Source organism: Ambystoma mexicanum, chromosome 2q (assembly GCF_040938575.1).
Source record: "Ambystoma mexicanum isolate Mex_15411 chromosome 2q, UKY_AmexF1_1, whole genome shotgun sequence".
Lineage (NCBI taxonomy): Eukaryota > Metazoa > Chordata > Amphibia > Caudata > Ambystomatidae > Ambystoma > Ambystoma mexicanum.
Genome location: NC_090924.1, coordinates 1,383,838,902 through 1,383,865,343, shown reverse-complemented (window position 1 = coordinate 1,383,865,343; position 26,442 = coordinate 1,383,838,902). Strand labels below are relative to the sequence as shown.

At 45.9% G+C, this 26,442-nt stretch overlaps 1 protein-coding gene across 3 annotated transcripts in view; it reads right to left on the bottom strand.

Annotated features, from left to right (window-relative positions):
• Positions 1-26,442, bottom strand: part of ZNF385D (zinc finger protein 385D) — a 694,135-nt gene that overhangs the window by 496,505 nt on the left and 171,188 nt on the right. For 2 of the 3 annotated variants that reach the window (XM_069648866.1, XM_069648865.1), the window contains exon 2: positions 22,421-22,569. In XM_069648866.1, the coding sequence (XP_069504967.1) occupies positions 22,421-22,569 (149 nt within the window). Of the gene's footprint in view, positions 1-3,529; positions 3,707-22,420; positions 22,570-26,442 lie in introns of those variants that run through there. The other variant, XM_069648868.1, reaches the window with a different exon arrangement.

Here is a 26,442-nt window from a genome sequence, read left to right as displayed (position 1 = left end):
GCAACTGCATGTGTGTATTAAAGAGGTGCTTCTTTAATGTTTAGAGCGCCCTAGTACTTGAACATCTCAGTCTACACGTGCTCATGACATGCTCGTCGTGGCGAGCAGCCTGCTGCAATGCAGCTTTCCAAAGGATGGTGTTCGTCAACAAAGCGCTGCCTGACACCAGTGCAACAGCGACAGGGCAAAATTGGCAGCGCCATCACCGACCTAAAAAGCACCAGCACTCCTGGGCACCGGGGGTGCAGATTGATTGATCCCAAGATTCGAATTTCGACCCCCATAATGGATGGCGCGACTGCTGCTTTGAACTGCCCTTCAAGCTATAAATACACAATCATTCACAACAGAAACGCGCCCATTTGCGGAGCCCTGTCTGACGAGCCCGCTCCTTCATCTAGGGAAGGGGGAAGGACACATAATGCACTTGATTGAGGGCCTTAACGCTGCAGGGAGACATGGGTAAGTGGCAGGCAATTTAGAGCAGTGCTGATGGTGTGAACCGCTCCGGCAAAGGTACAAAATTGCATTTTCGACATCCATCCCATTCAGTTCCTGTATAAAATTACAGGCCCCCGAGTGAGACAGCTTTCGAGGGTTGCTGGGCGTGGCAACCCGCTGGGCACAACTTAAAAAAAAAAAATGAAACAAATTAAGGCTAAAAATACCCCAACCTTGGGAGGAAAATGGCTGCCATGATTGAAAACGAATTGCGACCCACATGCTAGGTGTTGCCATTGCGATTCCGTCCCCTGCCCGCCCTCCCATAGCTCTCAACTCACCCGCTTTTGGCGGGTTCACCCGCCTTGTAAACAGCGGACTCAGCCACCAAGCCTCCTGCACGCCCATTCATTTCAATGGGCGTCTCACCCGCCAAAAACAAAATCGGGTGATTTCACCCGCCTTTTCGACACAAATGGTTGAGAGCTATGCCCTCCTCCCCCAATCTCCGCCTTCCCGATGGCGCGGCGTCGACGGGCCTGCATCCTGCCCAGAAAGCTGTCCCCCGAGCAGCTCCGTTAACAGAAAATTATTCTCCCATCAAAAAATTGCTGACAGGTCTTGCGCCTTACTGGCTTTGCAATTTGTCATCTGCACCGGTGCACTCACAGGGTGACAGGCGGTGGAGGGCACCGGAAGGACTGCTGCCCCCGGGGGCGGAACCCAGGTGTTCATGTTGGCCAACAAATGAAGAGGCTGATCTGTTTCCTTGTTCACTCCTAGTAGGTTCCGGCGTGGTTATGAACCGTACACGCATGCCAGCAATGAGAGAACCAAGACGTGATGGATGGGAGGGCCTGAGGCAGCATTTCCTAACAGCTAGGAATTCCTCTGGGGGTCCTTGCGTTCCATCACGGTTTAGCTCATCTGTGCCATTACAGAACTGGAGCAATTACAGGCACAACAATCCTGTGGCACTTTAAAAACAAGCATTGGCAATGCCAACTGTTTGTGCTTTTGTGTAGGCATGGGAAAGAGTGCTTGCCAGGCAAAGCCGTCATGGTATTAACTGGCCATTGATGGTAGCAGGTGCAAAACGGTGCTAGTCCCCGGGCAACTAATAGCATTGCCTGGAAAATGCCTAATGCTTGTACACAATCCAAAACTGTTGGCTTTGCCACTTCTTGTTTTTAACAGGATTTCAGTGAAGGAGTATTTATAAATAGTGGCTGAAGGCAGACCTGGTAAGACATTTTTATTACATCTGTAGGAGGTTTATGACTCCAATTAAGTCAGTAACTCCCAGAAGACTGCTTTGAAAAAACACTGGCAGGCACTTCCAGTGCTAGATTTGATGGTAAGGCTTGAATAAAGCGAGATCAAAGAGTTCCTGTGAGGAGGTATTTTGGACAGGGAGGGGCAAGAACTGAATGGGAATGGGGAATGGCCATCGGGATTACTATGGCCATAGGCAAGTCAGTGGGTGGGCAAAGAACCCAACACCACCTACAGGCTGTGTCCCTCCTCATATGCCATTCCTCCATATCTGTACTCTAATGCAATAGTTTCGTGTCGCAAGTGGCACCCAATAGCCCAAACAAAAAAGACACTCTCCTTTAATCAATGTAATGATACATCTATGTAATACATGGAAGACACTTCCTTGAAACAAACGATCCAATCCGATGTTTGCACAACATGAGGAGAACAGCTTTTTCTTCTAACTTGTGCCCTATAGCATCCCCTCGGCCTCGCCCTTTGCCCAACTTTTCTGAAATGGACATGATCAAGTGTGATACGGATTTTCTATTGAGCTCCTTTTGATAGTAGGGACGTGATTGTTTTCATATAATTTGTGATAGCTCGGTGAGTGAAGCCATCGCACCCGTCTTCTGTGTATAGTCCCAGGTTACACTGCAGGCAGGACCGATTGAGCCCTTCTGCGACCGACACATTAAGTACACCACAGCGGCGCGCGGCATGAAGTGCTCTCCGCAGGTTGGCAAGAATGACTCTGGCTTTCATTCTTCTGACGTCAGGCAAATGTGTAGCAATTTCAATAATTGCTGTACAAAATTGTTCTGCATAATGCAATATGGTGAAAAGACTGTATGATCAAATGACCTCCCTGTGCCCCCACACCACTCATCTTCATTATCAAAACTCTTTGGAAATTTGACAGGAAGAAGAGAGACATGGTCTGAAACTCAGGGTTACCGGAGAACCTTGAATTTTTTACAAAAGAAATCAAAAGCAGGAATGACTGTTGAGATGTGGTTCTAGGAAACCTGGACAATGAGTGCCTTTTTTATACAACCATAAAGATCCTGAGAACTTTCCAAGCTGCGCTTAGTTGGCAAACCTGGCTGTACGCGGTATGAGGGATTTTCTGTAGCAGTGTTGTTCGACATCGTAATAATTAAAAATTGCTACGTTTTTCGGAGGAGAGTTAGTTTACGCCATATTTCTTGTAAGGCGATTGGTTACGTTGTTGAAAAGTCTATCCGTGTAAGAGGCTACTATCGTTACAGTGTTTTGTGCAATCTCGCCTCAAAACTGGTCCATGAATCTACCCGAGAATGAAGCAATTGACACGTTTAAAATGCAATTTTTAACTTCTGCTTATAAACCAGTTGAGCCCACTTGCTTCTGTTCCGACTTCCTCCCGGAATATGTGCGGTGGGGTAGTCATAATTTAAAGTACATCGACTGAGAAAATGCCTATCACACAAGGTGGGTTTATAAAGATTATTCTAGATCCCCTCGGCATTGTGGCAATGCAACATGGTTCCCCTGGGACAGATGCCGGCTGGAGTGCGTCCCCATTGCAGAATTATGTCTGCCAATGATTGCAAAAGTGATTACACACCTGTGCAAATTAGCCAATGTCTGTATGTGCATTCGAAAGAGTCTGTCGTGTTTTATATGAATACACCAGCAGCGCCCACATAAGAGACGCTGCGAGAAGCTTATTTGCTGTGGTCTGCACCGTTAAAGCTCCCTCTGAGAGGGTACGATGTTTCCTCGGCTTGGACCTTTGCTCTACTATCATGATACTAGTAGGGAACACACATAGATATAGTCTTACCCTAGGCGAGCTGATGTTTCGCTAAGCGGACACGGGAGGTTTCTGTTTGCCCTTTGGGGAGATGTCATCAGACGCTTCCGTGCGATCATTGACGCCGCTCTGCTGCTGAGCGATTCACACGTGTGCTCTACACGCTCCCCTAGAGGCCTCTTTCAGTCAAACGTGCACACATTTCATTTCACGGTAGTGAAGCACTCGTGTGTCGGAGAGCATCACCTTAATCATCTGTGCCAAAACAACAACTATGGCTCTGAAAAGAAAGATGAGGTGAAAAAAAATCATTTTTCTAGCCCTCATTTCATTGCAAATAAAAATAAATCAAAACAAGATCCCAAAATGCAAATTACTTTAGCTTTGTTAAACAATGTATCATTTTAATTGGAAGATGAATGGTATCTTTCCTATTCAAACATGGCCACTAGTTTTGGCTTGTTTCCAGAGAGCTTCCTTAGAGACAGTCACCCAAGATGGCTGCCTCCATGGAAGAGCTGAAAGAGCTCCAATAATTCTGAGATTGGCAGTAATCGGTGGGATTAGCCATAGGGATTAGAATAGCTAGGGGCAGGGAATGGGAGGAATTCAATAACCAAACAACTATGTATACCTCCTCAAATGTCATCTCTATTGGAAAAGCATTACAGACCCTCATTCAAAGCCCATATTTAAAGCTCTTATGTTGAAGCTCTTATTTTAATGACAATAGTTTTGGCTGAAAGGTAGCACTTTCAGCGCCACCTAATAGCCCAAACAAAAAACAGTGCGTATTAGCCTGAGGTGCTAGGCCATGTGCCAGCATCAAAACCACTGTATGGTTGTATGCAGTGCCTTAATGGCATGGCAAAATTAGCTGGGGCTCACAAGGGGGGTGGACTATTTGCAGGGGTTACCTGTGTTTGTTCGGCCATTCCCCCTTGATGAGCCCCAGTTTAATGGCCTACAGGCACCCAATCAGGCAGCCTTTGTAGAGATGAGCATCCTCTCCTACTTGTCCTCTAGTGCCAGTGCTGCCAGGGTACATTGGTGGGCCTTGGCAGGGCCTCGCCTGAGACCCATATTTCTGAGCCTGCCAGGACTCTGCCACTGCTAGCCCTGGCCCACCTAAAGCCCTGGATGTATGCACAACAAGTAGTGGGGTCTACTCATACCCATAGAAAGCTACTTTTTACAGTGGGCTCGAGGGTCACTTCACTAACAGGACAAACTGTGCTTTGACCCTATCACAGGACAATAACATTAGAAATGGAGACAAGCACAGTTCCTTTTTACTTACCTTTTTGCAATAGTGTTTAATAGCATTGCATTATTATTATTATTATTATTAGTAATAATAATAATAATAATAATAATAATCATTTTGCATTTATATAGTGCTACAAACCCTCAGGCATCTGATTGCTGCTTATTATTACCCATGGTGTGTGGTGCTCATTTATCGACCTCGGAAGAATGAAAGGCTGAGTTTGGCCCTGCCAGGATTTGAACTTGCACCGGCAGGCTCTGCTGATGCCTCCGCTCCCAGGTGGTGTGTGGGAGAAACTGGCAGGTGACTTCTTTGGACCCCTACGAGATGGCACGTATTCCTTAGTCATGATCGACGAATGCTCAAGGAACCCAGAAGTACAAATAGTGCCGTCCACAGCAGCAACTGCAGTCATCCCAGTCCTGGACCACATACTCATGGCCTATGGTTTCCCACAGACAATCAAGTCTAACAATTGACCTCCCTTTACCAGCGTGGACTTCACCAACTTTGCCCAATACATTGTTTTCAAGCACCGGAAAATTACACCCCTCTGTCCCCAAGCCAACGGCATGGTTGATCGCTTCATGGGGAAACTCAAGAGGGCACTGCAAGTGGCCCAGCTGTCCCACAAACCTTTTGAACAGACAGTGAACCAGCTCCTGCATGATTACTGACACACTCCCCAAAGAACCACAGGCAAATGCCCTGGGGATCTCTTATTTGGCCACAGCCTACGAACACGGCTGCCGGAAGAACCCCCATAGGGAACCACCATAATGGAGGACGAAGAGGTCCGAACCAGGGATGCCTAAGGGAAGCAGAAAATGAAGATTGCAGCGGATGAGCAGAGAGGGGCCAGAGAGCACAGCTTTGAGGAAGGTGACAGAGTACTGCTACGCCAGACCCAGAGAAGGAAGAAAGACTCCCGTTTCGCACCTAGCCCTGTCACAGTCAAAAAGGTGAAAGGCACTATGATTACAGCCGCAGATGAGTAAGGACATGAAATCACAAGAAATGTGTCATACTTCAAAGAATGTTACAGAGAAGTGACGTACTGGGAAGCCTCAGAGGAGAAACAGGACTGTGTGGACACATGGGCCAGAGAGGATTCTGATGACTCATACTGAGGAGATGAGGAAGTCTCAGGAGGTGAGGCCAAAGATGATGATGGTGAGTGGACATCAGACAGGTCCCACTTCCTCAGCCCCGAGTTAACAAGGGTAAGCCGCCCGGTGTGAGCAAAGACTAAGCCCATAAGACTCATTGAAGAGATGGGTTAATACCAGACTATGTGTTTAAAAAGGGGGAAGCTTGTCATTTTCAGTTTAAATCCAACCCACATTGCTATGTGGAACGTGAGGTTAGGGTAGGGGCAGGGCACAGGGAAAGGATGTGACGTGAAAGGCGGGAGGAAGGGGAAGTTTAGACAGTTAGTAAAGTAACAGAGTTGAGACATGCAGTGACCCTGTGGGCCTCCAGTTATTTGTGAAATGCATGGTGTGTCACAATGCCTCTGCTGCATGCGAGTGAAGCCCAGTCACTCCTCGACAAATGTGTACAATGCATCTGCATGGGAGGACAGGACGAGAGGGAGAGAGTGAGGTAGAAAAGCAGAGATCGAGAAAGCGAGAGTAAATGTTCCTCAGGACCTACATCCCCACCCTCTAGCATCTCATATGCAATGCTATTCTGTATTGTATTTTCTCACTATATATATTTGCAACTGTATACAATATTTGGAAAGTTTTATAGTGCTAGTGACATGTAGGAACATTTGTGATATATGTGATTTTAGTCTATAACTAACAAAACGTATCCGTGAAGGTTCTTCCGGCAAATATGGGAAAGTCAGGTCCCTTCTTTTGTCTACATTTTCTTCTGGTCAAAACAATGAAAATGTTATATTCATCCGAAAGGTCACTATGGCACATCCTTATTTAATTATTATTTAATAAAAATAGTTTTTATTGACATTTAGATAAACATACTAGTAACCAAACAATACCAACTTCCATCCCCGACCCCCTCCGAGCCCTTCTTCTTATGTGTCAACGCATATAATCCGTCTCACCAGTGTAAATTCCTAGCCCTTATTCACTATGCAACATATTCATTCCCTTTTCCTGTTTGTAGCTTGATACATGCCCTACCCTCTTCTTATTTCAAGGAACACGCCCTTATTTTTTATTTGCCTTACATGTTGATGTGTGCAGTAAAAGAGACTAACTTAACATATCCTAACAGATAGACTTGTGCGTTTCCACATATCTGTGAGGCAGTTTTTGACCAAACAATTGTGCTTTGAAACATACTCGACACTATTTACTGCACAAAACACTCTTTATCAGATTTATTTATTTATTTACTCATACTTTTGTATAGCGTGCTTAATCCGTGGACATCTATGTGCTGGTTAGAGCTTCGGTAGTTACAGTTACCAGGGCAAGGACCCTAATGAAACAGGTGAATTTTCAGTCTCTTTTGGAAGAAGGTGTAAGAAGACTTGCATCGCAAGGCAGGGGGTAGGGAGGTCCAGAGAGTGGCCCCGGTGAGAGGTAAGTTGGCGCCTCCAGCTTTGGCACAATTGAACCTAGGAATACATAGGTGGCTAGCATAAGCAGACTGTGTGGTCCTTGAGGCAGCTGGTTTGGTGAGTCTCTCAGCCAGGTCGCCTGGTGCAGTGTTGTCGAGGCAGCGGTGGGTGATGGTGAGGATTTTAAAATGTATCCTTTCTCAGACTGTGAGCCATGCTTTTTCTTCTAGCTGCAGTGATGTGGACCTATTTGTTTAGTCCCAGTACAGCTCTAAATGCATTATTCTGGATGGGTTATAGCTTGTCCAGGTTTTGCTGTGAAGTGCCTCCCAGGAGGGTGTTGCAGTAGTCCAATTAGGAGCCAAAAATGGTCCGGGCAATGGTGAGGCAATTGCCAGATAAAAGAAAACTTTGACTAACATTGATGAGTTTGGTCGCATATGTAGCCGACAAGGCAATGGCGTTGACTTGACAGGAGAGGGTGAGGGTGGTGTCAAAATGGAAGCTGAGCTTCTTGAAAAGGGCGAGATGTAAATGGGGTGGTTGTCAATAGTGAACAGTTGGTAGTCTGGGCCGAGTTTGACGAGGTGTGAGTGGTTGCCAATAAGAAGGAGTTAACTTTTCTCATCATTAAGGCATAAGCAGTGGGAAGCCATCCAGGTTTGGATGTTTTCGTATATGGCATTGATTTCTTGGGAATCTAGGCGGAAATCACCAGTGAGGGTGGTGAGGATATGGGTAACGTCAGTGTAATTTGTATACTTGATGTTAAGAGAGTCAAGGAGGTCAAAGAAGGTTTTTTTTTTATAGATGTTGTAGAGGTTGGTGAGGATGCATGATCCTTGGGACACTCCACAGGTGATTGATGTAGGGGTGGAGGAGTGGTTGTCGGCAACGACTCTTGAGGTGCAATCAGTCAGGAAGGATGCAATCCCTTTGGTGGCATCTGGGGAAAAAGAGGTGGTGGTGGTCTGATGGTGGCAAAGGTTGGAGTGATCAATGAAGTAGAAGGCTGTGGACAGGTCCAAAAGGATAAGGAGATAGAGGTTCCCTAAGTCTCTGGCATCATCTAGCTGGTTCTTGAGGTCAAGAAGTGCAGATTAAGTTCTGTGTCCAGGACAGAAGACAGATTGACATGGGCGTTGGTAGTGATGTCATTCAAGATGTTGCTGAATCTGGAGGTAGGCAGCCCGGTCTATGATTTTCAGAAGGAAGGGAAATGTGGTGATGGGCTGGTAGTTGATGGGGATGGAGTGGTTGATTGAAGGCTTCTTGAGGAGGGGGGATATCCATGATTCCATTAGTGAGAGTGAGACAGAGCAGGAGGCAAATGAGGCTTTAATGATGTCTAAGATTTGCGTCACTAAGAGGTCTGTGCACTCTTTGATGAGGGGTGCCAGGCAAATGTCTGCTTTACATCTGGATGGTTATAGGATGTCAGCAAACTCTGGAGCAGAGCCCGGGTGGAAGTTGAATAGAGGAGTGGACTGTAGTTGCGTATTCAGGCTGGTGGTGGTTCGGTAGGCAGTGTTGATGGCGGTTAGTTTGAGGTGGATCTAGCTCTCTAATGAGGCTGTTTTATCCAGGTGAGATTTATTTCTGCACATCATTGCACCAGGTGACACTCTTGGTGACCATACAAGGGAGTGAGATTGGGTATTCTAGTTGCTATGGGATTGAACATAACTTGTGGGAGTTAGACTTGATGTTGGCAATCCAATTACTGTAAGTCAATGCTTTGGCTAGTTGGATGGCTTTTTTGTAGGTCCTGTAGAGTGTGATGAAGTGGGATTTGTTTGCTGCTATCGGGGAAAGGTGCCAGGTGGGTTCGCTAGAAAGCTCTTTAGCATGCAGGGAGAGGAGCTCAAGGGTGAACCAGGAGTTGTTGCGTGTGATTTTTTAAGGGGTGAATTTTCGAGGGGGTCGAGTTTGTCAATGGCTGAGTTGAGGGTTGAGTTATAGTGGTTGACTTGACTGAAAACATTGAGACCAGTGGTGGCAGGGGTGGAGTTTCTGCGAAGTGGGTGGAGAATGTCATTGGAGAGGTTACTGATGCAGCAGGAGGTGACAGGGGGGTGGGTGTGTGAGAGGGTGGGGTTGGTCACGGGATGGGATGGTGAACGTGATGAAGTGGTGATTCGACCAGGCGCAATGGGTGTTGGTGAGGATTGTGATGTTACAATTGTGCTCTAGTAACCAGTCAAGTGTACACCCATTGGCAAATGTGAGCTCCAAAATATTTTGGGAGAAATCAAGAGCGGAGGTGGCACTGTTGAGGGATGCAACGTCCCTCTCTAGGGAGTCGGCATAGCCAAGATTGAAGTCCCCTAGAGCAATGACTTTAGAGTTGGTTTTCACGTTGCTCAGGAGTAGTTGCGTGAGGTCATCCTTGAATGTGGTGGGTGGGCCATGAGGGCGGTAGAGGATGTGCCTCATGATCGTGGAAGTGGGTGCTGAGGAATGCTTGAGTGAGAGCGACTGACACTTCAGGAGTGGGGTAGTGACTAAGTTACAGATGGCAAGGAAATCTTTGTATATGGGAGCGACCCCACTGCCTTTTTGTACATTCTGATTGTTGCGGTAGATGGCGTAGTTGGGCGGAATGGCAATGGAGAGTGCAGGGCCAGTGGCATCATGAAGCCAGGTCTCAGTGACAGCTAATTTGTCGAGGTTGTTGGCTACAATGGGATGTCGTCTGTGTAGTGATAAATTAGCGCACAGTAAACAGTGCTCATAGTATGCTGGGAGGGGGTGGCAGATAAGGGTGGTGGAGCGTGATATGGGATGTCTCTTGCAACTGGGGTGGCGGCAGAGACCCTGCACACAGAGGTTTGTGCACTTATGCAGTTGTTGCTGGTGGCCTCCGGAGGTGGGTAAGATGAGGAGGAGGGTCACTGTTGCGACATGCGAATGATGAGCTGAGTCCTGCAGTCAGCGCCAATGCGGGGTCTTGTTCGAATCATGGCAGGCTGCATATGCATGGCGCAAGGAGCGGTGGGGCCATGGGGCTGTTGCAAGGAGCAGTACACAGCAGGGCCATGGCCAGACTGCGTGGCAGGGATACGGGCAGAGTGCATGGCACTGTGGGTAAAGGCACCATGAGCAGATTGTTTGGAGTGATGCTCAGCAGGGGCATGGACCGACTCCATTGTGTGGATAATGGTGGAGCTGTGGGTGGTATGCATGGTGCAGTGCATGGTTGGGAGGTGGCTGAGAAACCTGGCACGGTTTGGCATGAAGCCATGGGCAGGGTGTGTGTCATGGTCCACCACAGGGCCATGGGCAGAAACAGTTGTGCACACTGAGTAGTGATGCTATGGGCAGATTGTGTAGCGTTAGGCAATGGAGTGACAGCGGATTGCATGGCACCTTGCCCAGGGGCGTGGGTCGAGTACATTGCAACAGGGCCATGGCGAACTCCATTCCGCTGTATGTGGTGGTACCATGGAGGGAGTGCGTGGTGCTAGGAACTGACGGAAGGCGTGGTGCGCTGCACAGGGCCTCGGGCTGAGTGTGTAGCAATGACTTTCATTTTGATGGCACACCGGGCATGCTGGGGGCACACTTTCCCCACAGGGAGAGATCTGATATGCCTGTGAGGTTCAGGCGGCTGTTAAGAAGTCTACTTGAATGTCTTTTTAACGAACTATGAGCTAATTTTTGATCATGTAAATGGGAATCTAATGCGTAAAAGCCCTGCGTATGGGTGTGTATACACTAAATACCTGTAATGGTTCATTTTCATTCATTTGTATGGCAGAGAGGAGAAGCAGATCATAACTTACGATTCCGCTTCCCGCTTCCTCTCCTCCATGTGGTATGCAGTGATAAAATCACTGCAAAATTGTCACCTGTACAAAAAATTGCAGCAAAAATGCAGTGGTTTGACCTGATAAAGGTGTACCCCATTACACCATTTAATGGAAGCAAGGGTCCCGGGGGTGTCCCCCGCCCTCTTTAAATTGTATAATGGGTCCAGGGGTTGCGGGGGTGTCCCCCTGTATCCTTTACATGGATTGCGGCGGCAAAACCACTGACTTTTTGCCGCAATATTTTGTGTCCACAGCCATTTTCGCTGCGATTTTAACACATGGAACCCTCCATGCAAATACTACAGCATTCCAAACATGGATTTCCAGGCCGGTGCAAATGCTGTGGATGCCTTTGGAGTCTGCCTGCTTTTTACATCAGCAATAAGAATAGGAATCCATTTTATACACCACCTGCCAAGTGAACATGGCAGGCAGCGTTTACTTTATTTGCATGGCGGAGGGCAAAAGGGCCGCATACAAGCATGTACACCACCTTTTTGCAGTCCCCTTTTGCACTCTGTCATGCAAATGAGGAAAATGTGTCGGCAGGGAACTTTCTACAGGACCGTGCAAACGGTATAGGTCCCATCACCAAATTACATAGAGACTCCAATATAAGCTCCTTTAAGTCACCTTCTGGTCAGCTCTGTCTCTCATATTTGAGTTCATTCCTGTTTTAAACCCATATGGCAGGTGTTGATGTCATTGGAGGCTTTCCCAACCTTAGAGGATTGTCCGTGTGCTGTGAGGCAGAGGAGTTGCTAGGGTGAGGGGCGTAGGGGGCTATAGCCCTGGGTATTTTGGTTGTAGCCCCGGATAGAAGCTCAGAGGCTGCAACCAAAAGGCTATAGCTATCCCCGAGTCCTGACAGTCCCGACATTAGCGGAGCTATGGATCTTTTCCAGACATGGCAACACCCCTGCTGTGAGGCCTTTCTGGAGTGAGCAAATCCACCTGTTTCAATTGTTTTCTGCTGTATATGATCCCTAAAAACACAACTACGTGGCATCTGCTGACGTGTTTGATGCCTTTCCCAAGAGCGAGGATCTGCTTCTGTGTGACTGGGAAACTCCAACAGCCATTCACCAGTCGCCGCCCTGAAATATTCATACCCACCCCGCCCCCCCCTTTGCCTCGTGTGTAATGGACTTTGAGAGACCAGCTAGCCCAGTCAGGATATAATGCACGATATTAACATACCATTCAGGCATCTATTTAGCCAGTGGACCCTTACCCACAGTACTCTAGGGCATCCTTGTTTGGTCGCTATTTTCTGCTGATTATGTTTAATTTGATAATCAAAGTGAGTGTCTATAACAAGAAGTGTGCAGTCCTGGAGAGAATCACAGGGCAGATAAATTCAGTGTTGCGTTTCAAAGCTGTAAACACTGACATAGTAAATGATGAGCAAAAATGTGGGAGGGGGATGTATAATTGTAATTGTAATTGTTTATTTGTAAAGCGCTTATACACAAGTGAAGTGCTTCAAAGCGCTTGACACCTTTGGTGCCTTCAAAAATAAGACACATCGCCTCCTCTCCAGTGACAGGAAAATACAAGGGAGACACCACCTGAAAGAAACCTATTTAACAGAGCAGTTAGGAAGGTCAGATTGCCTAGAACTCACAAGAATAGTGTTTGTGCCAGGCTTCAAGTCTTGGTGGGAAAAGAAAAATGTTCTCAGAACGCCCAAGGAACTCAAAGCAACACCTGTTATTTCAGCCATTAAATCATCAAAGTCGACTACCGTCCAAATCAGAATATATGTTTCAGTGCTACACACATTTTAATGTTAGGGTGAGTGTTGAGAAAAATGAAATCGGCAGCAAGAGCAGTGTGAATTATGTACTTAACGATTCAAGCTTGCAGCCCTTCTTTCAGAGGCTTGTTTGTCAAATGTAAAGATATGTTCATGCTTATGTTCCCAAAATGCTCTCTGATTTTATGCAAAGCAGACTGGAACCTTCACTGGTTTTATTTGTCCCCTTCCTCTTTCTCATGAGAGTATTTCGAAAGAGTACAACAGGAGTGTGTCAGACTCTCCATCTTGGATGATAACTTTGTATCATAGAATAATGTATATTGCTATTCTGGGTTTTGATATTGAGCTTTGCTCAGTAAGACAAGAGTAACATGCTTAATAGGTCTACAATATAAACTATGAGTCATTGTTCGAAATGTACAATGTAAAATTGTAACATTTTAAAAAGAGCTAGTTTCCAACTTTCGTACAAATACATCTTTTTTGCTTCATTGACAGTTTTCACAACACAACAAAGAACCACAGATTCCCGACAACCCCAATATATCTGTTTTCTCCGCTGTGGTTGTTCAGATGCCAGTAACCACTGCTATAACTCTAGCAAACGTGCTCCTGGCACTGGGACTCTCACCCACATAGAAAGGGACAGACACACAGTGAGACAGAGAGTGAAATGAAATGCACCCCGCTCTCATGCTGACGCCAGGCGCTCCAGCACGGGAACAGTGTGCTTTTCATTTCAATAGGGCGCTGCTGCTGAACTAGTATGGGGCAGCCTTTCAAATGCAACCCAATGCTAGTTTGGCGGAGGCAGTCCATTTAGCAGAGCAACCCCAAATTTGGCACCCCTCCACTCCTGCCTTGACCTGGGTGGGGGTAGCAGCACCAAATGTTGTTTCCTCACCCCGGGGGCTGCCAGAGCTACGGCGAGCCCTGTATCTAGCAGCAACATGGGCACGATCGCAGGTGATCGGTACTGTAATATATGGCCAAGAAACGGGTGTGCTTCGAAGAGTGAATGGCAGAAACTTGCACCGATTGAGCAATGTGTCTGGGGCATTGCCTTGGGTTTTGTCATGTTTTTCTTCACTACAGGTGCACTGCACATCCGATATGGTTGTGAGGAAGGTCACGCGTGCAATGTTGTGTATGTTTAGGTGTACTGTGCACAGAGCATGGGCCCATAACATGGGTAATGTCATGCCCTTTGTGTAACACCACCACACAGCGTGCATGCACATCCATCCTCGGCTTTGAAGTAACTGTTTCCTGGCAGCCATGTATCTACTATCATTGTGTAGTCAGCGGTCACCTTTCCCCCCAGGGAGAGCTCACCTTCCCCCAGGGAGGAGTCCTCTGATCGCCCAGTGCCGTCAGGCGGCTGCTTGGTAAGGTGTGTGCACCTTTCCATGGCTTGCTATATCCTTATGTTCCTCAATGCTGTTGCTTCTTGAGTGACTCCCTTCCTGCAGAGGGTGTTGTTGGATGTTTCCCAGGGAGGGCCCTGATTGGATGAGTATCACAGGGATCCAGAGCCTGGGAGGCACTTTGTCAAACACACCGAACACAGGAAAGCAACCTGGAAGCATAGCAGCTTAGCAATGGAGCATGACGACGTGCACAAGGTTTGCGCCTAACATTCTTATATGCTGCATACGACCACATAATTTGCAGCAACATGAATGCAGACCATCCCAGGCCCCAATGCTTGACACCTACACTACCCAATGACCTGGGATGAACTCCATATGCCTACCTGGCTATACTACTCGGCTGCTCGATCTGAAAACGCCACCAACACGTATCCAGGGACTGACACACTGCTTCTACATATAGGTGCATGACATAGGGAGATTATAATTTACAATCATACCTAGAGCACACCTCACGCCCTCATGCATGACACCTGACTTCACATGCCCACACAGTTCATGCTCCAAGTGCCCCCTCCCCTTCCACTCATGAACTCAAACTACTGAAATCTGCGGATCTCCAGATTTTGTGGACTACAACTCCCATGACCCTTCACAATTGACTATTGTGACTGATGGGTGTTCTAGTCCAAGACATCGGGAGAGCCAAAGGTTGCAGCCACTATTGAAACCTCGAACAATGCCCCAAAGCAGCCTAAACAATCATAGAGACCCTGAAGGGCACACACATGGCAGATGCGTGATATACAAATGCCAATGACCTCAGCCGGGGGTGTTGTTAGGTCAGGAAAAGATCCGGGGCTACTCTAAAGTCGGGACAGTTGGTTCTCGGGACTAGCTAGCCTTTTGGTTGTAACCCCTGAGCTTCTATCTTTGGCTACAACCAAAAGACCCAGGGCTCTAGCCCACTCAGCCCCCCCGCCCCGCAGACCATGCATGGCTCAGAGTTAAGGTCTTTTGTGACATCACGGATGGCATCATACTATGCATATATCGCCATGGTTTCCACATGTGGCACTGACGCATTTTTGAAAGGACTGTTTCTGAAAACAGACACGCCCAAAGCACTTTCTGTGAGTGAAAGTGACACTGTAAAAGTTTGAGTAAAGGGAAGCAAAGTCATAGGCCGAAACGTGTGCAAAGGTGACATGGATGGAAACATTGACATTTGGGGTAGAATAGGAAGTACCGGTTCATATTCATATTGAGGATACATACACCTCCGGGGTAACTGTGCACACCTTCAGTTCATCAGTGCATGTGGTTGGCTCAAAGGTGTGAAAATATGTGCATGTCAAATGAGTCTAGCAGGAAGAACACGTGTGGTGAAATTAGTAGGCAGGAGAGAGTTGTACAAAAAGAAACCCCATCCGAAAGCCATGCATTACAGCAATAGGCCTGGAAAGTGACATTTTATATGATAGATGGGGATCAGAAGAGACAGAGGAGCATATAGCACCAACCATCAGAACACGTCTTAAAGGCAGGAGGACACACTCACAAAGCCTTCCTATCAGCGTGAAGACCATGCGTGAGGTCAGGTATCTATAATGTGCACACAGCAGCCAATAGACTGTGTCTCCAATACACTTCCCAGTTTAATCTGATTTCTAACTTGGACAGATGCCAGACTGATTTGCATATGGCTGGACCCCTTTTTCAATGGCACCGGTGGGCTAAAAAACAGTCGTGTGGAAGGTTACTCAGAGCACGCCATTAGTTCGGATTTATTCAAAACCTTTCAGCCATCACTTTTTTAGTTTCAGTTTGTTCCCCTATGTGAGAGAAGGTATGCCCAAATGTGGGTCCCTTGCTTGGTGCAACATAGGGAACCAATCTGTTCCTCACTGGGGAGGACCAACTTGGCCTAAACATGTCTGGGTTTGCTTGTATTTTCGTGCAGAGGGGACCTGGCCTAGTAGTTCGGGCTGGACTGCTCCCATTGCTGACAGTACCTGACTTATTTGCATATGGCTGGACCCCTTTTGCAATGCCAAAGATGGGCTAAAAAATGGTGGTGTGGAAGGTTGCCCAGAGCAGTGACAGTGGTTCAGATTCATGCAAAACCTTCCATCAATCACATTTTGGTTATAGATCTTTGTTTGTGACATGTATATGTGTGATGTCATTAATGATGTCATCTGGGGTGTTATCTTTTAAATCATGAACAATGCACTGTGAGGATTTATGTTTAAATAACTAATCTAACCTGACAAATGTGGAGTCTAATGTCCCTTCTACAAAAGTTATTTTAAGCTTAGATCTGATTGTCATGCATTTTGTTCATATCAAATTCAGCAGTTGCAGAGCTTTGTGTGGGCAGGGGGTTTCTGTGGTTCTGCAGTGAATCAGACAGGTCAACGATAAGGTATCAACACCACAGGTGATGGAATACCACCGGACCAGCAGGTTTTGACCTACTGTGAAACTTGTTAGGCATAGAGATATTTCGAATTAGTAAAGATTGAAATATATATTTACAAAAAACATCCATCCACTAATGTCATGAAAGAAAGGGCCAGGAAAAGGTATTGTAGAGAGGCAGATGCACACATCATCTATAGTGCACGCACCCTTCCCCTCCATTATATTGGAAGAACAACAGGAAGACACTGTGCATGACACCAGGTATCACCCCAATGCCGCATCAGAGCAATGAGAAGCATGTGCTCAGAGGACCATATCGAATGTACCCATGCACTGACGTGGTACAAGGATGCCTGCAGGCACCATTGAACATAGAAGAGCTATAAGTGAAAACTGACAAATGTAAAGTGATGTCATGAAGAGGAGGCACGAGGACACACTGAAATGATATATGAATACTTAAAGAATAAAGATGTAACTGAAGTAGCAAAGTCAACATATATGAGAAAACAAATAAATCATATATACTGAGAGGATAAGTGAGAAAAGATGCAATAGATGTAAATACGCAGAAATGCAAAGCAGGTGAGCCATATAGAAGCTTGCTGCAGTAGAAAATATAACACAGGTAAAGCAGCCATGATGAGAAAATGGACGCGAGAAGCCTGAAATACAAGAGGGATTATCAAAGAGGATGCTGTGGCCTCCATACTCTCCTCTATCATTTTGAAAATACTAGCGGACTGGTTGTGGGCTAGAGAAAAGCTGGATAAGAAATGATGGGCCAACACAGACTGTTGGCGTAGGAAAGAGCCAGTTCAAAAAAGTAGATTAGCAAATGCAGAGCTTGTATGGGACATTGCCCAGAACATCTGTACTTCCTCCAACAATTAAAAATTGGAGATGATATCTCTCACCCTATCCATTCGCTTTTTGTCCTTATAAATGTGGTGCCAGTTGTAGAATCTGCACAAAGGTTTGCAAACAATTTTAAATCTAGATATAAACGTATATGTAAAGTTTGGTGGGATTTTGTCAAGGGTATACACGCATTTCGTCGACCACTTTTTCATCGTGGGACTTTTCATCGCCAACATTTTTTTTAAAAACATTTTTTAGGGGGGGGGTTTGTGCGGGTTGGGGTATGATTATTTAAGTAAGGGTGGGGGGTTGGGGGGGCGCAGCCCACCCCATAAATAAAAAATAAATAAATAAATAAAAATGTTGGCGATGAAAGGGTCGGCGATGAAAAGTCCCACGATGAAATTTCGTTCGGCGAAATAACGTAGAACCTTGTCAAGAGGGCCTCTCAACATTTTTAAATGGCATACAACTTTGTTGCCATTTTGAGGAATGTGGTCAAATGTGGACAAATGTTTTCAGAAAAATTATAGACCCAACCTTGAATGTGTGTGTAAAGTCTGAATGGATTTTGTCAAGAGGGGGCTAAGAGATATGACTATTGTACGTACATACATTTTTACACGTTTGAAAAAATAAAACCTGAGCGGATTTCCAGAAAACTCGTGGAAGGAGCATTGGCAAGGACCTTAAAGTATGGTTTTGCAAATGTGCCCATGTTTTATTTTTTGACAAGTGTCATAATGTAGGTACAAAAAATATTGATATACCTTTGGTGACTGAGGTGTAGCCTGTGGCAATGGGCAGTGGCCAGATTGTCTGGGTCATGGCATAAGGTCATGACCCTGATAATATGGCTACTGGCCATGACCACAAGGGACAACAAATGGGGTTAAAGTGTCCTGGTGTAGGAAGAAAAATCCTTTTTTCGTAGCACCCCGGGTTCCTGTCGTGGGTGCTAAAGGCTTTCATCCTCCATTGCAGGGGCTGGAATGGGGATAACGGTCCGGAGACCTTGTTATCCACCTTCGCTTTGCATGGGCCGATAACTTGGGCTGCCGGGCTGTTATCCCCTGTTCCAGTCCCTGGAACGGGGCATGAACGCCACATTATTCCCATTAGCATGACACAAAATGCTAATGGAAATGTTGGAAAATCTTAATGAGTCTATTTACTTTACTGAGAAATGTAAAGTAGATGGAGTCTATAATATTTTTTTGTCCTATTTTTTAACTGTGAAAGTTGATGTCATCAATGACATTTGTGGTGTCATCTTTGATGTCCTAGGTGTTAGCAGTGCACGGTTATGGCGCCAGTTATAGTTGCTTAGCTTACCATAACTGGCACATTACTGAGGTTTTTCAGATTTACTTGTAACCATACCGTCCATTTAACAAAGTCTTTTCATTGAATTTCATAGGTTTTTATTAGTGCAACTAAATCATACCATCCCTCTAACAATGTTCTTTCAGTGAATATATATATATATATATATAGGTGACACCAGTAGTTCTCACTGCTGCTTCTACATGAAGGAAAGTGCACAAAAGGGTCAGTATTAACCCTTGTGTGCATTGTCCATTCCGATGCACAAAGCGGGTGAGAATGTGAGCCACTGAAGCGCTCACATTCTCGTCACTTTTGTGGCTACACTGCATCTTTTTTGCTGTGAATATGAATGCTGTGCACTCCTCACCGTCGGGGCAAACGCTTCTGTGTTGTGGGAAGCAAAAGACTTTCTTAATGCAACCTTTCGGGTGTGGTAACATTTAAAGGAAATACCTTTCAATTTTAGGAGGTATTTCAAACACTTATCATGTGATATTTAACACATGCAGTATTTAAAAAGCAAAAATGTCATGCATTTAATCATTATGGTCAGTAAGAACTGGCAGTATTTACATTATCGCCTATTATCAGAAATCCATTTTGCAAATTTGACCATTTTGTCTTCATCTTTTTCCCACTCTCGCGTTGGTACGCCGCTTGATAGTGGTTGCGCGCCACGAATGCCAGCCAGGTACGCTGTTGGAGGAGAATGCAGGTTCTCAGCAAGGGAGCACAGAATGAAGCAGCAATGAAAAAGGCAAATGGGAGGTTGGGAGTGGTGAGAGCCACTGTGGAGGGTGCAGAATCAGGGGGGCTCTGGGCTGCCAGGGATGTCCAAAGAAAACAACGTGTCACATGGTTTGCCTGGCTGCGTCATTATTATAGAAACCAGCATCAACTCTGCATTCAGCTGACAATAGAAAACATGTTTAGAAATCACGTGCGTAGAACCTGAGCTCTTAACTTTGCAATAATGCCCAACTAAATGGCATTCATTTAAGAAATGTCAGAGGAATGCACATCTTCATCATGAATGCTTGACATGTGACTGACTCTTCCTCAGCCTGACTGGCCTATCTGAGGTTATTGCCTTGAAGATTTTGGGACGGAGAGACGATCTTCCCACACCCCTGTAGCGGTTTAGGATAAGCAAAGACTGTGAGATATTATACAAGAGACCAGGTGTCAGGGGGGCTCCTTTAGGGATTTCTACACAAACATATTATTGCAAGCTTCATAGATGTAGTGCACATGTGGGAACAAACACCATCTTAGATATTAACAGCCATATTGGAACGTAAGGCCTAAACACAGTGCAGCAGCCAGCATCTCAGGCACAGGCCGTAAACATGAGGAAGGAATAGGATGTATCCAGCGGCACAGAGATCCATAAACCCTTCATTGTCTAAAATCTTTGCCAGCCTTCGCACCCTGGGAAGAATGTGGCATTCAAGGACATGGGTGGGAGGCTGAATGTCTGTGTACAATATGATCCCACGAGAATGAGGGCACAGGCCACTGACCCCCACCAGTCCCAATTCTAAGTTATAGCACCCAATTTGCCTAGCTTTAGGACAGCTGAATCGCAAGGAACCTGTCAGCCCCAGACCACTGATCATAAACTTGTTAGGCCCCCAATCGATCAAAAAGATCAGAAAGCAGGGCTTTCCTTCCTTCACTACTAGGTCACGTGATTGCTGTGAGGTGCAGGGAGGGATGAAATTATAGCCCAGAACGAGGGTGGAAGACCTTGGAGAGTTTCTGACCTTTCTGGGAGTGGGTGAAGTGTGTGATTTAGTGTGACCTCTGCCCCCCATGCCTCCAGCCCCTAATCTGCTCGTGCCAGGTGCACTGCTACAACGATAGAGATGTGTTTTTTAGTTTGCAAATAGTTGCCAATTATCCAGCTTGTGACAAATGGCGAATGCAGCATCACCCACGTGGAGGAAGATGGAAGGACAGGGCTGGGACCAATGGCATGGCATCCCCTATGGAGCAGGTGACCTATGTATAGGGTCTCACCAACCAGCCGTACAGGTTTCTACTGTATGTGATGATGTCACTGATGAAGCTGTGTACCTTTGCAATGTGCTTCTCATGCAGAATTTGCCAGAACGTTCTGCGGCAGCAGAGTTCTTTGTTGGCGCTTTTCACTTTTGAGTGGAAATGAACCTTGTTATCCTTGCAAGAGGTGTATTGGGCCTTTTTCCCTAGTGGGTTGTATTTTCCTTCGTGTGAGCGTCCATGGCCTTTCCTACACAACCATGGACTCTCCATATTCTAAAAAAGAACCCCAGCTGTCCTTATAGAAACAAGCTCAGCAGGATGGAGCTGCAAGTAAACTAAAGGCATTACTGACATCCCCCCTGATGTAAGGACCAAAGAAAAGCTGTATAGGCTTTTCAGAGGTTCATGGCTGTAATCAATGCCATATATGGTAATGTTATATACCTCAATGATATGTAATGTATCATCCTTTGAAGAATGAAAGCAGCCCCAGGCATAACAGACATGTGACTGGCACTGATCGCCTGACTTGACGTCTGGCACGGCCAGTAACCGCCCATCAGCCCGAGGTAATGAAGGCCTGAGCAAATCTTGGGCTGTGGGCTGTTATCAGCCATGTCTGCCCTCATGAGCAGTCATACAAGCCATACGCACACCAGGGTTCATCCAGGATGCAAATGGCTTTCATTATTTTTGCTCTGGAGGTTTGTGCTGCTTGCGCGGTAGATCTCCTGAGGAAAAGGAAAACGGCCAGGAGACAGGAGGAGTGCCGGGACCGGATCAAAGAGCTCCGGTCCCTCAGGTATGTGGGGATGGAGGAAGGGGTTGGGAAAGAGCATCAGGGGATTTTTGGGAGGAGGGTGTGCTGGGGTGTGGAGGTAACAGGGAGAAGGTCCCTGTTGCCTCCCCACATTAACAACAACAACAATGACGACACACAGAGAAGGGCATCAGAAGGCTGGCACAGCGGGTGGGGCATGTATATGCTCGACCGCTGTTCCAGTCCCCTGAATGTCTGAACGCCGTTCCCCAGGTGCAAATCCTGCAACAGACTACTTCAATTTTACTAATTTTATCAACTTCAGTAGGATGAAAGGCTGAGTTGTTTTTGCTGAGATTCAAACCTGGCACCTTAAGGTTAAGCTTAGATCTCTTCAGCAGGTACATTGAGCTACTGAGATATCTTACAATAGGATTAAAAGTACTGTCCTACCCAGACAGAATGCACAGATGCACATGAATCAATTTCCTCCTGCTCACCCTCTGCCCTCTTCACATATTGAGCCTCAGTCCCACCCCTTCTTTTCGTAGAAACTTTGTTTTCCTTCCTGCAGTTTATGAAGATTTTTTTGTGTCTCTATTTGTCCCTAGAATCCACCTGAACCTACCCGGACATCTGTCAATCTTCCCACAAGTTTTATGACTCCTAAAGGAGATTCTGGCAGATTCAGGCTGGAAGAAAAATCACTGGGAACTCACAGCCTACCCAAATCTCACTTGGGGAATTCACCCCAAGCTTAACACAACAACAATTGCCGACTCACCACGTTGAAGTTTGGAAAGAGATTGACCGCCGCGGCCGTGGCCGAATCCAGGGAAAACGGAAAGAAGGATTTAATATCCAATGTTGGCTGCAGGGCAGGAAGCGGAGAACGTACCAAGGTGGGAAGAGCCGGGCTCTGACATGTACCACCTACATAGGAGGGGAAAGAACAGGGTGTTATTCATCTGAGACATGGATGATACATATTGTATTCGATGTCACACAGATCACATAGGCCAAAAAGATCATATGTGCCATGCATCTCATAGATGTCATACAAATCACATAAGTCATAGATATCTCATATGTAATATATATTTGATGCCTTCTAAATATGTATATATTATCACAAAAATGTGTTAGATTAATTTTAGGTAAACCTTCTGTTAAAATAAACTGTACAATTAAATTAAATCATTTCAGTTGAAGGGACTTTTGATTGTAATGTAAAATGTAACAATCCCTGAAAGTTGCCAAGGGATTGGCAAGTCCACCATAACTCACCCCCATCATGTATTGATCCTGGCATGACAGATAACATCACAATTGTCAATGAGCACATATTGGCAAGTGCATAGCATTCCATTGTAAAGATGTGGCATACCCGTACAGAACCTATCTTTACAGGTTGTAGTGGTGCTGCACACAGCCATACCAGGCATGAGCCGTCATGTGATGGGGGCGGCGGGCTCTTGATACGGCCTGTGGAAATGCACGCTGGTAAATGAGATGGTGGGCCTTGTTCCTAGGGAACCACTTTGCACAAACTGCGCAAGATAATCACTTATATCCAGATACAAACCTTTCTGTACAGGGATGTCTAGATGGTATGACGTGGTTACATCGCCAGACTTTTTTTCGCAGAGGTTTTTGTCAGACATATTTGGCCGAAAAAACTCATTGAAAAATATGGTGGGTGGGGGGATTCAGGTCATATAAGTAGTAGGGGGGTGTTAGAATAAAGACTATATAATAGGGAAGGAGGTTCGAGGGAGGAGCTCCCAAATAGAAAACGAAAACTTGATGAGTTTTTTCAGCCAAAAATATTCTGTAAAAAACTGCGGATCTAAGAACATAGAACCGTCTAGATGCAGCATGGGCTGCACCCCATGCACTACATGAGAGCAGAAAGTCCTTGCACTTATCACAATGCTCACACCCTACAAATTGGACCATCTCTACAGAATTTCCAAAATTGTCAATTTATCAGTTTTAGATATATTTATTTTGCAAGGTTTTCTTCAGGTTTCACACACACACATATATGTCTAATGCTGCAATAGTGTCAATATGGTTAAGGCTACATGGCAGTTCACATAGGAAAACGAAAATATATCTTCCCTTTGATGTTGCCCATCAAATTTATCAAATTTTGCATGGAACTAATATGGTCACATCGAAATCCTGGGGAAGATTAATGTATAAAAGATTTATTTTCTAAATAAGATGTTTTGGGGTTTTAATAGACCCACAAAAAACCCTCGTTCAGGGAGACATATATCTTGAAAACTGCTTGCCTTTATTTTTCAGGTTTTTGGCAGTCTCCTGGCCATTATCCTGAAGTTGTCATGCCAACAGAAGTTTGAACATCAGACCAGCCAATATGAAAATATTCACTTTCTAAAAAAACGAGAGGCCTTTGTGCTGGTGGCCAGCGGGACAAAGGCATTCAGATGGCTGCCACTGTGGTCCACTTTTTTGAAGGGTCCTTCCAGACTTTGTGCTGTTGAATGCTTTAAAACGACCATGTTGTAGTCATCTTGGGGTCTTTCCAATGATAGGTAAGGGGAGAGGGCAACCAGGTGGGAACAACATGCTGCATAAAAAAGACTGTTTGACCACAGGGGTCTGCACAGCGCTGGTAGGTTTCTGCGGCCTCTAAAAAGAATAGCCCACGGTCCGCCTACAAGTCTGTTGGTTTTATCGAGGTTACAACCCACAGAGCAGGAGGTGGCTCTCAGGCCAACAGAGGCTGATTTTACAGACAATATGCCCACTAGTCCTAGTGTCCTGAGCAAGGGCCATTTATCGGCCATTTCGGGTGGGCAAAGATGTTTAGGGGATGCCATGGTAATAGTGTCTGAGCCACTTCCTTAGGGGCACTGGCTATGACCTTCAGGTCAAAGAGAGAAAGGGAAACGAGAGTCACTGCAAATGGTCACTATGAGTCGCTTCATGGAGTCTGGGTCATGGTCAAAGACCATGTCCCAACCAAAGTCTCCACTGTCCATAGCCCTCCCATTTGGTAATGATTCTCACGCAAGTAAGATGCACAATACATCAGGTTTCGCGATCTAATGTGTCGTGTAGATCTTTGATCATTGATTTTGGGGTCTCCTCCAGTATCACAGATGGGCAATAGGGGAGTCCAGCATGGGTTTTCCTCGCAACATTCATTGCAAGTGAACTGATTCCATTCCGTGAAATGTTAGTCGCTTGATTTGGAATTTATTTATTTATTTATTTAATGTGTTTACTTTTGTTACCCGGTGGTCGGTCAGCTTTGTCTCCATTTCTTTCAAAGAATGATTGGTTAATGTGTATGAAACCCAAGGACGGAGCCATGGTTCGTTCTGACCACTACTTCCATGCAGGTGCGCCTTGTACTTTAAATGAGGTCTGAGGGTTTTTCTGCGTTTTGTAATAAAATGCAATGGGCCTCTGTTTAATGCTCCGATGTATGCATCTGGTGCCCTGATACAGAGGCACCCAAAACACTATAAGTGTGTGACATGCTGTGTCACTCACTTATAGGGGGCAACGTGCTGGTCTTGAACAGGGGTTCGGGTCCCTAAACCAGACTTAGAAACCAAACTCAGGTAGGGTATTATGCCATATAAAAAAAACAATAAAATAAAGAAACCCTTGCTATTAATGTCTGTGACCGATTTACACCGGCAGGTTTCCAACACTGCAGCCGGGCCATCAACATAACCAATAATTGCATTTTTGAGACACAAGGACCAAATGGGCCATTGCAAGAAAACCATCCGAACAGTGAAAGTAAAATCGCACAAAGCTTGACACCCCGAGGGCATCACAAGAAGGGGGAGTATTTGAATGCCGCCTCCTGCGCTGAAAAATGGTTTATGAATGCTCAAGGCTGCAGCAAACATGTGAATAAATAATGGTTCATAAAATGAATCGATGTTGAACCAGTGCAGATTTATTGTATTTGTTCGTAGAGCCCAGACCCGGAGGTATCACAGCGCTAAAGCCCATAGTTAGGATTAGATGCAAACACTATGGTTTTACATGAAATCATAGCAGTATGGTGGTTACATTGCGTAATAGTTCAAGAGCCGCGTTCAGAGTGGGTACGGCAGATTTCAGTAGATTAAGATTACATATATTTGTTGAACAGTAAGGTTTTTGCTTTCTTACGGAAGAGAGCGTAGGCCGGCTCGTCTTGGGTGTGATCTTAGCATATATAAATAGAGTGCTAGTCTGGTTGCTTAAATGGCTGAGCTTGGATATAATCCCACGAAGATGCCGTACCGAAGCCAACAGACCGACGTTTGCTGTACCCACACGTGTTCCTTCTTCCCTGGGGCCCCACAATGAGCGAGCCTCTCCATAGCCTCCACCCTCAAGGTACATGTCATAGACTGGGGCCGGGGCTGACCGTCTTTAGTTTGCCAAGCAAGGTCGGGAAGCGCCAGGCTATTATGCAAGTCTACGCACAACGGAGGAGCATACTCGTCCTTGGCACTTAAGGGGTTAAGTTAAGCTTTTGCCAAAGACATGCTTTGTAAACATGCATGGGAACCTCAGCCTTGGCTCTGCGCCACACACGCATGTTCATGTCGTATGGTGGAAATAGCAGAGCACCGTGCAGGCTTGAATGAAAGATAAGGCAGGAGGTTGCACACGCAGGCGCACTTCTGAAACACTGTAACTGCACCTTGCGTAAGTGTTCACACACACTCATTACATGTTCTAAAGTGCTCTGGTTCAGGGCAGAATTGAACCAGTGCCAGGCAAAGTATCACTGACAATTAGGGGTGAGAGGGAAAGTTTTAG